Source organism: Nomia melanderi, chromosome 2 (genome assembly GCF_051020985.1).
Source record: "Nomia melanderi isolate GNS246 chromosome 2, iyNomMela1, whole genome shotgun sequence".
In the NCBI taxonomy this organism is placed as follows: domain Eukaryota; kingdom Metazoa; phylum Arthropoda; class Insecta; order Hymenoptera; family Halictidae; genus Nomia; species Nomia melanderi.
Genome location: NC_135000.1, coordinates 12,745,220 through 12,760,960, shown reverse-complemented (window position 1 = coordinate 12,760,960; position 15,741 = coordinate 12,745,220). Strand labels below are relative to the sequence as shown.

The 15,741-nt window shown below is 31.4% G+C and overlaps 2 protein-coding genes across 6 annotated transcripts in view; one reads left to right on the top strand and one right to left on the bottom strand.

Moving 5' to 3' along the window:
* LOC116430751 (uncharacterized) overlaps positions 1-5,103 on the top strand; it is a 134,329-nt gene extending 129,226 nt beyond the window's left edge. For 4 of the 5 annotated variants that reach the window (XM_076364334.1, XM_031985293.2, XM_031985295.2 and 1 more), the window contains one exon: positions 2,772-5,103. In XM_076364334.1, the coding sequence (XP_076220449.1) occupies positions 2,838-3,731 (894 nt within the window). In that variant the 5' untranslated portion in view covers positions 2,772-2,837 and the 3' untranslated portion in view covers positions 3,732-5,103. The remainder of the gene's footprint in view (positions 1-2,771) is intronic. The other variant, XM_031985294.2, reaches the window with a different exon arrangement.
* Positions 5,104-5,610: 507 nt separating this feature from the next.
* LOC116430752 (ES1 protein homolog, mitochondrial) lies at positions 5,611-11,871 on the bottom strand. Its single transcript, XM_031985297.2, has 4 exons — positions 11,755-11,871; positions 8,423-8,712; positions 6,671-6,834; positions 5,611-5,911 (listed from the first exon to the last, which is right to left on the bottom strand). Exons 1-4 carry the CDS (start codon positions 11,848-11,850, stop codon positions 5,700-5,702), a joined length of 762 nt encoding a protein of 253 aa, XP_031841157.2. The 5' UTR covers positions 11,851-11,871; the 3' UTR covers positions 5,611-5,699.
* Positions 11,872-15,741: the final 3,870 nt, after the last annotated feature.

Here is a 15,741-nt window from a genome sequence, read left to right as displayed (position 1 = left end):
GAGTATTGCACTCGTCTGCACGTGCACGTTCCTTAAGTAGATAACGGTGCACGCGTAATACCAAACGGCACAGATATAGGCGCAGCCTCGTGTACACGTCATATGCATGATACCAGCTATATAACTAGTTTTGCAGCCGGTCGTCGACACGAAGATGTCTTAAATGTCAAGGCGAGGACACGGTAGAGTTGTCCTACTAGGTAGACCCCCTAGCCTTTTATGCGATCAGTCAATGAGCGCCGCGAAAGGTACCTCCACACACATTATCCATCTCGACTTGTCGTTTAACAAGACCTTACTGCCCGCACAATGAATCCAGTAAATTGTTTCATTTCCCATCACATGTTTATTGGTTTGAAAAGCACTTTTGTTTTTGTCGTCAGGGACAGACAGGAACAAATGTCACTTAAGTGCTTCTTTATTCAATTGGCATTTCAATACTCGTCAATATGAATTTTATAGGCAATGTGCATACATTAGTTGATTTAGGCTCTGCAATAAATTCCCCGTCGATTAATATGGCCATCAATCTCATTTACTCTGTACATAAAAATGTATTTTATTACTGACATTTTGATTGAACAATTTTTTTTATTTTTAGACATAAAATATACAAAATTTCAGTAAATTTTAAAACAATATGAAAAAACATTGTTATTAGTATGTACGTTTCTTATAGCTGATCATAAAGTGAACGGCTGAATTAAATGCAAAGGCACAGTTAAGTATAATCGAATCGATATAGTGTAATTAATGCTTCCGTATTTAAAAATGATCTTACAAAAACAAGTTTGCGCATTCTAGTCTTTGAAGACTATATTTCACGACATAATGCCTGCATTTGTTACGAGCGAGATATCTCAATTATAGACAGGGTAGAATTAGCAAGATCAACTTAGCAGGACAATTTGTGATGTAACACTACGAGAACTCACCTAGTACCAATCGTTCGAAAATTGTAACTTGTCAGACAGCGTAGTTTATGCATTGACGACAAATATGAGTATATATAACATAAGGTAGGAAAATGTTTATGAGAATTTAAAGATGTCACTTTATTTTCAACTTATTAGAAGCGAAGGTTCCTTAGTAAGAGAGGAAATTAATTTGTTTGTTACGTTTTTAAGTTTATAAATTAACTTGATCCTTGTTTTATTACATCACATCGACAAGCTCTTATTTCACATGAAAATCTCCTATTTACTTATTACCATCAAGAGATCTTGAGAAAATTAATGTATAAATTGTAACACTAATGTCGAAAGAAAGGAAAAATTCTGCAGCATCATGATTGCAAAATAAAGAGCAATCTCTTCGGTCTAGAAAGTTTACCATTGTTTAACCCTCGCAATAGTGATGCTTTAGATAACCGCACCGATGGTAGCGTCTAGATATAAACATTTCAAACAGAATTTGTATTCTTTAAACTGCAAACTTGTTTTATTATTGTTCAATTCCAAATTTGATATAACTTTTAATATTGTCAGAGATTCAATATTATCAAGAAATAAAGAATTTTGTATATTCTGCGAAAAAAGAAAAATTACCAATTTTTTGAGGTAAAATTGCGTAGTCATAATTTTTTTTTTAATTTCAAAACATAACGTACTAATAAACCTTAATTAAGGAATTTACAATAATATCTATAGAGTGTTATATTTAATTATTTAATAATTTTATTTATCATGGTATTGCAGTTTTTTTTATCTTTGTTCGTTAACTTATTTTTGTATTTATAATTTTATAAAATTCGAATAAGGCTACTACATATTTTCGTTATGCCTCAACTGCTTAAAGACTTCTCCTTTAATGCTAGAGCGTCCCTGTCTTAAACTGGAAAGTGCAATCAATCTTCGACGAAAATGTCTTTTTAATTCGTTAGACTTAAATTGTGAAAATTTAGATGTGAAAATAACCGTTTACTACGTGGGATAGACGTAAACACAGAAAAAGTGGTCAGAAACCATTGCCATCAAGTATTCGTTACGCTCTTGAAAATATGACCGAGGACCGGTTCGATGCGCCAAACAGTGTAACATGTAATTATGTCGCATATACCATTCCTTGTATGCTTTAGATCCCATTAGATACACTTTTCAGTGTAAAGAACCAGTTTGACTTCACAAATACTAAATAGTCTAATTCTCTACTATTCCATTCTTTCACATTAACACGTTAAGCATCACGAAAATCTTGACCGTTTTTCCGCAGAGTTATTCTTTTGTAGCAAAGGCAAGCAGGAACAATTATTATTTGACGTTACTATCTTTGCATTACACTATTACGAGCTTAGTTACGTTATTAAAAATTTTCATTTGACATTGATTACCTTGCGTGTTACGATTGTTTTCAAATAAATCAGAGGAGTCGATTATCAGCGACTGCTATCGCTCTTACAGTGTTAAATTTGCAGTAGCTACTGTAATACGTTAAATTTTACAACAGTATAACAAATACGCGAAATTTTAAATATACCTTCTACCTCGATTGAATAAAAAAATTTAGCTGCATGAGTTTTGTTAAAATTTCAAAATCTAATTGACCAAAATATTAGTGTTTATAAATATACATCCATTGATTAGTTAATATAAAGTAGTTACTCGTTGGAAATTATTTTTCAGTTTGCCGTGTTTAATTTACATAAAGAAATACTAATTATACACATGAATGACTTACAAATATTATAAGATCTGTTTATAATAAAAGCAAAAATTGTTTACAAAGAAACTCAAATTTGAAGTTGTTACAAGGACATCTTCTGTGTGTTCTAGGACTCAGTGGCGTCTGCATCTAACGTAGATGAAGAATACGATGACGGTGACGATTCGGACATATATATGGAGCCGGATGCTACAGGCGCTGACCCCGAAAGTAAAGAAGAAGAAAAGGAAGAAAAAGATGAAAAAGAAGAGAAAGAAGTAGAAAGTCTGGAGAAAGCAACGAGCGAAACACCTGCAGACATGACAGAAGATAAAGACGAAACGGCAGGTCCTACTACCGTGAAAACCACTTCCAGTGACCAGAAAGCAGAAAATACCGACGAGACGACTCAAACTGAAGCATCAGATTTTGAGAACAAAAGTCTGGAAACAGATAGTCAAAATTTCTTCCCCTCGTTTGCTGAACTCTTCGCAAATCACAGACTTTCTTTCACAGATCAACGATACAGACCTAATAGGTTCCTAGGATACTTCCAACGCGACCGTAGTGGTTACCAAGCCACTGCAACAACAGCAAAAGACGTCGGCCACCCTCTCTTAGGCTCTGGCAACTTCGGAGTCATCCGAGGTGGCACTTACTACCCGGAAGAGAAAGAAAACGACGAGTATTCAGCGGACGATGCTTCCTACAATCCTTATTACCGTGGCCGTGCAAACTACTACAGAAATCCAAAACCTCAACCAATTCGTGGCGGTGACTTTTTCGCGAACTTCAGAGATTTCGCTGACATTACCGCACCACCCAAGTCCAGTTTCTCTCATCTGTCGGTTGTGTACGCCAATCACAATGGCAGCGCGACCGGTCGCATAACAGAGCCGAGGAACATCATCGAAACGCTGAAGATGCTAGAAGAGGAGGGACAAACGAACTCAGAGGCCATCACCACGACAGAAGTACCGAGGAAAAAGGAGAGCAAAGGCAAGAGGAAACTGATAAAGATGAGGCAATACGAAGAGGACAAAGCCAGGAGATCTCGCATGAGCATGGAACCCTTACTGGCGCTCAGCTGAATGTCCACCGGAACTCGCGTTATGTGGTAGTGTGGACGCGGATCTCGGGATTTCTCCCACGCACGGAATCTGGCCACAAGATCAGAATCAAAGTCTGAAAAGTGCTGTCGTATCCTACTATCGGAGGAACTTCTGCTGAATATGAAAGGGGCAACGATAAAGCGGACGTTCACGTGTTTCGAAACGATCGGCAAGCCACTGCAAACCAATTTGGATTTTTGAATCGGTTGAAAATGCTCCGAGCTGGGTTGAATAGCGCGAAAACTTCCGTTCTAATTTCCGCGTTCCAAGATTGCAAACCTATTTCAATTTGATACAACATTTTACGGTCGGAGCGGTTGAATCGATTTAAAGTAGCACGTAATTTTACGATTTAACAGTCGTCTCGTTCTACGTGAACTGACAGCGATAAAAAGAGTGTGCTGCTATATTTAATGCTAATTCGTATTCGGGCAAGCTTTAGTTGATTAAAGTAACTGAAACCTCGAATAGCTCGGTGTCAATTGTATTCTGTTTGTAAAGAATCATTAATTGATCGGTGAGAATAATAATTGTATTATTTAATGTATGCAAATTAATTGAAACTGAATTAGCGATTATTAGAATTTTCGTAAAGAGTACTGTCGTATCTGCTGTTTCGAAAGATTCTAAACGATGGAGCATTCCGAATCGAAATTCCTAGTCACAAAGGGAAAGTTTATCGGTGGTTATTGTTATCGATCGATTAATTATTGAGCTCTTACGTTCGAGTTGTCGTCCCAGTGTCGGAAGAGCACGGCAAACTCATTTATCAGCGATTCAGGGACACATTTCAAATTGATCGGACGCATTGCGCGTGCACTTTCGTTATGCTAGAGTGAGTCTTGGCCAGACGCGTGTGACTCACAGGCATAGACCAGCGTTAATCTTCGTTCACAAGCTGCGTGCTTGCTGCACGCGCGATCTTGCGTCACCGTGATCATTTTACGAGTGAAAATGCGAGACTCGAGGTGTGCGTTATCGAAGGGTGCGTATTCGTTCTAGCGGAGAAAAATCGCAGAGCATCCATTCGCGTTCCAATGTTGTAAATAAATTATACAGCTCTGTCTCTGGCGTTTTCTTTAGTGTTTTAACTAAAGCGGAACCGGATAAACAGTTCCACCTTCATTCGATAAACATGCATTCGTTCGTGGACCTCATTTCTGTTTCTAGCTAGTAGACGTAAACGTAAGATCCGTCGTAGATAAGTATGTATTCTTCTTTCAAGTGCAGAATCTCTCGGTGCGTTTCATCAATTTCACAAAGACTGTCAACCTCTCCTTTTAATTTTTATCGGCTCGACGTGGCATTGTTCATTTTATTCATGTAAATTAAACTTATATGTACTCACGGACTCTTCCACTTGTGTTCAGCTTAATGCGCAAGCGATTATCGCACGAATATACCCTGAAATTTTTTGAAAATTCTTCATTCTTCGAGAAAGTCTAAAACACGATCGGATCTTCGATGAAAGACACGACAGAGGCTCGTATTACGTTTCAGAACAGGAAAAACTGATACGACTTCCTCGTTAGAGAGCTCGGTTTATTGTTGTTACAGTTGTTGTTGGTTGTTTTAAGCGTTGCAAGTAACGAGTAAAAGCATCTTCGAAGATTGTGTCTCACACTGTTCTCTCCACTACAAGAGACACGATTGAATATCGAAATAAAGTTATTTTTCCATAAACCACGATAATACGAAAACCTACGATCTTTACCTACGAATTCTAAGTAACACATCGTCACTGGAGGTAAGTAAATTATATTTCACATACATAAACATCCATTGAAAAATTAAGTACTTTTGAAAGTAACGATCATTATATTTTCTGCAGAGAATACAAGTATGCATAAATACCAATTACTTGATTACAAGTCGTTACAGTACAAAACTTCTCAGTTACAAATACACTTAACGTATACACTTCTATCCACTACGTCATAAAAAATTCTAATCGATACGCTTTTTCATCATAGCGATCAAATTTCCAATACCACTGTGAATGTCTGCGTAAGTGGCACATTTGTACATCCAAGCCGGAGTACTGAAGACATTATGCTTTTTATCTCTAGTGACGCCTTTTACGTCTTTCATTTCCACTTTGGCACCCATATTTTTAGCTTGTTCAATAGCATTCGCGTGTGGCCATTCTTCTGGTGGTGCTAGATATATAATTGTTTATTAACGCTGTGAGCAATTATAACATTCGAACAACATTATCCGAAGAATTTGTTGTAAAGATTTTTATATAAATTCTATACACGTTACTTTAATATTTTTTATAGAACATAAACAATTTACTTACTGGTTAATTAATAGACACAGATACATATATATTTAAATATAAATCATTTCTTAACCACTGCAATCTACTATAATATTTTTACATTTTATTAAATCTCTAGATAGTTTACAATGACTTTATGTCGTCGCATAAGTTCGTACCGTTTATTTTTCTACTATATATAAAATCATATTTCATTAAATATAAAATTCTTATAATTTTACGACCTATCTCTTTCAAACACCTTCTACCAAGCTGAAGCATAAAGGTTTAGTCACCCAAGTCTTCGTATGACGCTGTGATTACAAAACGTAACACGAGAAGTATAATTTAGTATAAACATACCATGACACAAACTTATGAGACAACCTAATAATAAACCTCTCTATTAGCTGTAGCAGGCATAAAAATGAAAATATTTCATACACGTTTCATGAAATACATTACAAAATATAAATAATAGATAAAAATTTGTATGAAGTTAAGTAGTTTAAATGGGGTCTACTATTTGGTTAAGAAATTCTACGATTACTTTAAGTAAAAGCACATTCTAACAGACATAGTTGTAACATTTTATATAACATGCTGTATATTTATAGATATAGAACAGTGGATAAAATATTTTCTGGCAACTCACATTCTTTCCCAAGTGTAATTTTAACGCCTTGTAGCACTCTTGCTACAAGAACACTTGAAATACAAATTGCTCCAATTGGTTTCTTATCACAAGAGAAATCTTCGATAACTTTCTCTATCTCAGGATGTACTGTGCAATCGGCACCTTTTGTAGCAAAATTGCTCCTTCAGAAAATACACAGAACATAAAAATACATATGTTATTATCGCGTAGAAGCGAAACGTACTCGTTTATTTTTCACGATTGAGAAATATATTAGAAGAAAAGATAATTTAATTGCAACAGCTAAGTGTTAAGTAAGAGGTCTTTTTCAAAGTTATATTTTATGCAACTTTAAGTGCACTAATATTTTTTTAAATAGGCCTATACATTTTTTACATGGCGTACTAATTAAGGTCCTAATTTAATGTAATTATTCTTGTAGAATAATCTCTACAGTAGACCTCTAATACAATGAAATATTTATAATTAGGTGAAAACAAAATTTCAATTATGTTATTCGCGAAATTCAATGACATTCTGTAATTCACATAGATATATTAACGTCCATAGGCATGATTTTGATCATTTCTTAGTACATGTTGTTCACTATGTCATTTTTCATTCATAGTTGTTCGATTTTTTAAATTTGTATATCCTCGCACATTTATAGGTTTTTTCCGTACCAGCACTGTCCCTATTTACTACCTTATTATATGTTACCACAAGTCATCATTAGACTTCAGATTTTTGCCCACTTACGGAGAACTTGAAAGTTGCACAAAATATTAATAATATAAACAAATATAGAAAATATATAAATATCTAATGTGCCTTTTATATTTTCTTAAGAAAAGCTATTATATTTTCTATTGTAATTATATTTTTTTAATTATATTCTCGAAAATCTTATTTTACGTGCATTTTCAAAGTCTGATTATTAGATTACCTTTGACTTGGCAATAGAAACATGCTGTTCCTGCCAACAAAATCTATAACCTCGAAATCTTAAAAAATATATAGTTAACACCTCGCGTTTCTGTCTTGGTCATATTGAAACACGTGTAAATCACAAGTGAAAACAATCAATTTATATCTAAATTGTTTGTGTGCTAACATATGATGTGAAGAGAATTGAATATTCGTATAGCAACGTATTTATATAGGAGATTCTATCATAATAAAAGGAACTATAAAATAAACATAAAATCGAATTTAATACAGAATTTTCTAACGCTCTTTTTCGTTGAATTTACCATGGATATTACATCTAACTATTATAATATATCATGCATCTTTAGATGCTGTTTGACAATATTTTAAATAGCTCCACGCTATTTTAGATTCTATGACGGCTGCCATTGTCGTAGTCCTACGTCATTTAATATCTACAATAAGTTATATGCAATTTGTATGCACCAGACCTTATCATATTAAACTTTATTATTTCTTACTATACTTTTATCATTAAATATCATATTAAAATATACAAACATTATCTTTTGTTTTTAAAACTATAAAACATAAAGGTATTTTATAATACATGTATACCTTGTCACTATTAATCTTTTAAAGTCATAACTGTGTTGTCTACATTTTGTTAAGTTCTGAACAACAAGTGCTTATAAACATGGTGTTAGAAATATCATTTTAATTTCTGTACTATGTGGCAATCTCTTATAGATTTTTAAAAACTGTACAGGACAACGGCACTAAAGGCAATAAAATAATTAAGCTGCTACAGTATTTTTTATTGTTTGTAGACATACTAACAGCGTTTTTGCAGCACCAAATCCTCCAGGAATAACAAGTGCGCCATGTTTGCAAGATTCACATGTGCACAACGGTTTTATGTCTGATCTAGCCAGACGGGCTGCTTCAACTAAAGCGTTTCTAGAAGACGCATTTTTATCTGCCTTTTTAGTTAAATGATCACTAATTTCACAAATGTCTATATCCGGCGCGTAAAACACGGGCTTCAGGTTTTTCTGGCATAAATGTATGGTCGCTGAAACAGCTTCTGATATTTCGGTACCATCAAGGTAGCCGCAACTGCATAATACCTACGATTAAAATGTTTGCAATGAAACACACTGATTAAACTCAATATTCATTTGTTTCGAACGTTGTTCATAATTATTATGTATTTTGAAATTACTTAACCTGTTAACTGTGAAATGTAGTTTCGTAAATCTCTTATTGTACACGCAATAAAATCAAGTAATGAAGTATGTATATATTCGTCAAATGCCGAACAAACGCACTTATAATATATTCTAAGGAAAAATTAAGGCAGACCAAAGAAGAATTACACCTATATATGAGGAAATGAATAATTGATTTTTGAATGAGTTAGTCTATTAAAAAATACTAATTCGTATTGTAATAAATATTTGCACGTACACATATGTAGATTCCAGTTTTCTCTTTGCATAAAACAATCGCTGTATATTTTTCAAGAAACATATAAAACCAAAGCAAAAATCTGTTCTGAAGCAAAAAATCTTCTACGCGGAAATTAATGCAGAACTTGCGGAAATAATTAGGTGTGTAAACAAGAGAACGTCTAAACTTCGGAACGAAATTCAGTGTTTTACATATAACTTCAGTTTCTACTATAAATTACAGTTACATAAGCATTAAGCAAACTGTTCGATATCAATATTACCGACAGCCAGCCTACTAATCTATTTCTTTTTTTTTTAATTCATTGGCTTCCTGCTGTTGTTGATTGCAAATTATTTCTTGTTCCATGAGAAAAAGATTTCATACGTTCATTCCTCGCAATGAATCTAATTTTTTCGTTACTCTCAGTTATTTTTAGCTGAATTATGAATCTACACTTTGCTGCAAACTAAGCGTAACACTTGCTGTCTTATTGAATTATGTAATCTACATTAATTTTTTTCAAACCTTTTTAAGTTATTACATGATGGATAATAAAAAACACGTGTTGAAATAATCATGTTTTAAAAGTAGGTTAACCAAGTTGATAAATAATATGAAGTATTAATGGGGGTTTTGATGAATCAGCTTAAATATTAAAAGACAATAGTCATTTGAAGGATACAGTGGGTAATAAAGATTAATTAACAATCATTGTTGGTAACGAATCGATAAAAATAATGAATAATAATAAGAAATTTCATATTAAAAATTGTCGCATGGAAATAGAAATTGTGAAATCATGAATGTATCGAAATAAGCTAACGGGTATTATATATCTCTGTATTTATATTCAATTAGTCACTCGGTTCAATTTCATGAAGTATTAAATAACATTAAAATGACAAGCAACATATGTAATATACGAATAATTATTACACAACAATAGTGATTGGAAAAGACAAGAACTAGCAACTTGTTAGTAAGTGAATTTATCGGATATCGGTTTATTTATTTTTCTGGTGTCAAATAGACAGGTGGACAAATGATTTGCCGAAATGAAAATTAACTCGTCTGGTAGAAGGCAACAGGATATGGGTTAACGATCGGTGTATAGGTGCACAGTTAGAAGATCGTAAAATCTAGACGGCTAGGGAAACTTAGATAACGAATGCAAATAAGTTGGAAAGTGTAAGGAATGAAAATATAGGCAAATCTGTATCAATTGTGTGTCACTTCGAAGTAATAATGGATGTTGAACTTATCTGAGCGAAAGTTATGATCTTCAGAATTTTATATTAGATTACACTGTATTTTCGCGTAAATAAAATGAATGGTGTAGAAAATAAAAACCTGTGTTATAGTATTTACTCATACAGGAAAACTACACACGAAAAGTATTGAATTCTGACTTGACGAATTTATAAAGCCATAAAGAAAATAATTAAAAATAAAATTACTAAACTCGACACGTAGAAACTCCTAGAAGTAGAAAAATATTTTGAAGAATCGGTAGTGTTAGATGAATACCAATTAGGTACATATTCTTATCTACTTTCTCGGTTGTCAGAATAATTTTCTATCGTTGTTAATATTTTTACGTAAGAAATGAAAATTATATGTATCCATTTCAAAAAAAGGAATAAAAAAAAGAAAGGTTAGAATGTAAAACGCAAAAAAATATAACAAATTATCTAGAACTCTTAAATGAATTTGAATATGTGCTCAAAGAAGAACCTGTTTGAACTGTCATCCTCATTTTGTTAAGTAAAATAATTTTTTACCAATAGAAGAAACATTTTATTTAATTATATAATCTATTTATAATTATACAATTATATAATCTACAAACTATAAAGAAAAGCACAAGAAAGAACTAGTGGAATATTCTATATTATAACCATGAATAAAATAAGTGGAGTTAAATTATTGCAATGTACTCGCAAAATAAGAAAATCTATGGGGAGTAATTCGCAACATATAGAAAGGTTTTAAAATATCAATTTTATGGAAAAAGTTGCATTCATTAAGTTTATTTTCAAATTCCACTAACGCTTTGTTGAACGCAATAACGACGTCGGAACACGTAAACAGCTTTAACATAAAAAGCGTATAAATATTCTTCACTATTCTTTATATGTATACGCATTCAATATTTTATTGTTGTGTCCTTAAAATCAACTAAACTTGACTATGTTAATTGATTTATTCATATAATCATTCATTAAAAACAAATGTATAATTAATATATACTTATATAGATGGCGTTAAAAAGGGTAACTAAAATATTATTAATCTTTTTCTACTAAAACCATCATTTATTTTTAATATTATGTTTCTTTAAATATTAAATAAATAATAATAAACAGTGTTAATAAATGATATTATTTGTATTCTTTCATTTTAAGTAAAAAAGATTAGTTTGTTGTTACATCATATGCGCTACATCATTTGGAATAATATTTAAAAACGCTTGCAAAGTTTATTTTTAGCATTGAAGTCTTTTTGACATTTAATAATACCTTTTACTGCTCAATTTCGAAGTGACTAATCACAAAACACAAAAATCAGTAATCATTCAGTACATGTTATTGGTGTTAACCTGGTTTTTAACTTCTACAAATAAAAAAATATTTAACCTATAAGATTAGCAAATAGATAACATATTTTGCGTACTATTCCGTTGTACTGTATTAATAAAATTTAATATAGATACTCACAACAGCTACAGGGATTGGTTCACAAGATTTGTCTCGTTCTCTTCTTTTAAATACTTTGGTGGTACTAAAACTGGACAATACAAGAGGTGCCAACATAGGATAATCATTTTGTAGTAATTGTATAATGCGATTACGTAACATAATTTAGTGGTGTACTATTTCAAATAAAATACCGCGAAAAAATGAATTTCAAATTAAAACTGCATTTAACAAATAATTTAAAATGGATACTTCTACAATATTACAAATGTATGTTAGTCAGTTGTTTTACTCGTATAAGAAACGAAAAAATACACCTATATTTTCTACGTTATGAAAATAAATTTGATATTGTGAGTAGGTATAACTGTTTGTGAAATGGATCTTTAAACTTTCACTGCTTTACGCCAGAGGGCAGAATTATTCAGAATTACAGGAAGAGACCTCGTTGTGAAGTTAGCGAATTATCTTGAACCAGTCTCCGTTCGATCGGTAAGAACGATTTGAAATCGACCGATTTTGTTAAAAATTACATTTGTATTGCAAAATAAAAAAACTGTTCAACAACCGAAGAACGAAGTGTACGAATAATGTGAGAGGAAGGAAGGAAAGCTAATGTGAAGAGAAAGTTAGAAGGATCTCCAGTATATAAATAAAGATCGGCAAGGTAAGCTGAAGTTACTTTATGGCTCATATAACCTTTACCGTGCTCTTGGAGCAATTTTCGCTCAGACTATGAATACGAAACATATAATGTGAAACGGCGGAGAGATTTAACAACACCATGAAAAAGAGTGCTGCACGTAATAATAAATCCTCTCCAGCTCATTGAAATATACAATGAGACCCAAATGTTTCGAGAGAATAAGCCTTCGTATAAATTTATGGGATACATTCTAAAAACGATCACTATCGTTAGTCTAATGAAAAAATAATTATAGAATTTTAAGTGTCTTCTTAACTCTTAAAATTTATTTTTTAAGATCTAATAGTTTTGAAAAAGTAACTATACTATTGTTTTAAAATTCATATTTTTTATAAATATTTTATTTTTAATACCTTTTAATAAATACGTTATAGTAATTTTAATATTGAAATGCATTATTCATTAACAATCATGACTTTTAGATTTGAAATTAAAATAAGAATTTGTCACTACTTGTATAGTGTGTAATATATCTATAATTGTTGCATAGACACAACACGTGTAAACATCGAATTTTTATTTACGAAAACTTTTGAAGCGTTACACAAATTTTTAGAAATTGTGACTCTGAAGCCTAACACATAAATAACAATAATTAAAAAGTTTAGAAAATCCACCAGCAATTTAAGGCTGAATTCTTATGTAGTATTCAGCGGTTTTACAGTACGCGACCTATACATTATATGTAAGACTATTTGGAAGAAACATATTAGGTACGTCACATGTATATTCAAAGAACACAGTTTGAAATTTGTTTTAATTGCTATTTTCTCATTAGAGTGAATTTATGCAAAAAGAACGATTTATAGGTTTTAAATAATAAATATATGAATGTCTATGAATATTTTATCAAAATTTTATAAAACAATATTTATATATTGTGAAAAGTGAAATGTAAGTTTATAAATTATAATCGGAATGACGAAATAATTTTACCAGAATTTTATCGGAAGTGACAATATATCTACCAATACTTTAAGACCTTATTTTATTTCGTTCATACATAGATATTTAATATATAGTTTAACGGACTTTGAGAAGGACTAAAATTTCTAATTCAATATTCATTGATGGCTTCCATTTTCTCTTTCAAAGCGTTAATTAATAACTCGGAGCTATAGCGTAATTCCAACATACATTTCATACCAATATTTTTTTAATAAATTTTAATGTGAAACACGTGTTTGCTTAATTAAGTGATTGCGAATTATTATTTAAAATATTTGTCATAATTACTTTGTTGTGTTATGAAATTGTAATTGAAAAAATATACTAAAGTTTCTAATTAATATAATAAGTAACGAAAAAATAGATTCACAAACGGTATTCTTCCGAAACAGTTACGAACATAAAATAATTGAAAGCTATTATTAATACAAACAAATTTTAAGAGAAATGCAACATAAAATTTATATAACCCGTCAAGAACGAAAGAAACCAATAATTTAATATTTGTTCAAATAACTAGGACATTAAACATTTCGATTTAATTTTTTCTATTTATAGAAGTATTGACATAATATTTCAAATATCATCTGTTTATGTCTTTTTATATTTCCTTAGTAATATTAATTCCTTATATTATTGCACTTTAAATTTGTGAACATTATGTTTTTATTTTATGAAGAAACACTTATTTTAATTAACTCTTTTTCAACCATTGGAAGAACTCTAGGCCTCAACCCTCGATTAAAATCGATTTACAATTTTTTGAAATCATGACTCATATTTTTATTGTATAGCCATATACAGTAAAAAAACTAAAATTTATTCTGGGCAGTTTTTTACTATTAGGAAAGAATGGAATATTATTAAAAGAGACGTTAATAAGAGTTTTGATTCTTTTATATTAAATACTTGCTAACATTTAAAAATTCTTAATTCTCCTAATCCTATGGAAATCCCCTTATCAGTGGACCATAATAAATATATTTTATTCGTTTTATTTTGCACATGAACTTCTCTTTTAACCTAATTTATTGTATTCCATAAGTCCCTGAGAGGTCCTAAGAAAATCCGTTTTTGGAATAATTTTCAGTTAATTGCAACTATTTTTGGAATGTCTGTGCTGGGTACATATTCCTTATTCTTAAATCGAACTTTGACATTTAAAATAAAAATAAATGTATAAGGGTTTAATGTGGAGAGTATGGCGATTAGAAGACTGCTGTCACCAATTTTTGTTAGAAATTCTTTTACTATAGTCAAAACGTATGCCAATGTGTATAAGGAGCCAGTGTAGTAAAATGCTACGAACTCGATCGTACACGTTAGACTTCTTTGAGCCATCGATCCATTACGCCCTCGTAAACTGCAACATTCACAAACTGCCCTTGGGATGCGCATTCACGATGAATAATCCCATGATAATCGAAGAAATTGTTGGTCGTTGTTTTCATTTTCGATTTCACTGCTCTTACTTTCATTGATTTTTACGTTTCTGGATTCAGCTGTTTACTTGTGTAATGTTTTATAAACAAATTACACTTTAGATTTTATGATTTATCTGCAATAATCATTCTGTTACGGACATTTGTCTCATAATTTGCCATATTAATACAATTCTTTAGTATACCGATTCACAATATGTTTTATGAAAAAATGACAGAGGTAGAATTTTCTCCGAACTAAAATATGCTGTGTGTGACACGAATCAAACAAATCATAAGAACCGGTAGAAGTTTTTTTAAATGACAGGATACTTGTCTTATTTGGTACAAACTGAAGTATGTGACGAATATATTCAAAGAAGTTTTAGAAATTTTTTAGAATATCTGTATCTACTTCACGTCTAAAACCCCAAATCCGTACTATACAATATTTCCGATAATCAATATAACGTAAAAACTTCTTTATTTGTTTTATTTTATTATGAGTAAGTAAAATATTTAAGTTTTGTAATGTTATTTATGTAATATTATTTTGTTAATTTTGTAATATTATGTAACATTTCGGTATGCTTTTGAAATTTATAAATTCATTGGAAACAATATCATGTAAATATCATGGAAAACAGGAGTTTTTATATTATATTTATAATTGATACGAATACGGATATTTTACATAGAATTGCTTTGACATGTCGACGGACGTCCGTCGGATACTTCGCTACAGTTCAGTCTCGCTCATTTTCAGTCTATTACTTTATAGCCTTATAAGATTTTATCAAACATTTTCTAACATAGTAATCACATTAAAACATTTTCTGGTATTTAATTCTTTGAAAATATTAACACACGACGTTAACCAGAGATTTGTATAGACAATAAAAAGATCTGACAAAGTGGACATTGCGATTATAG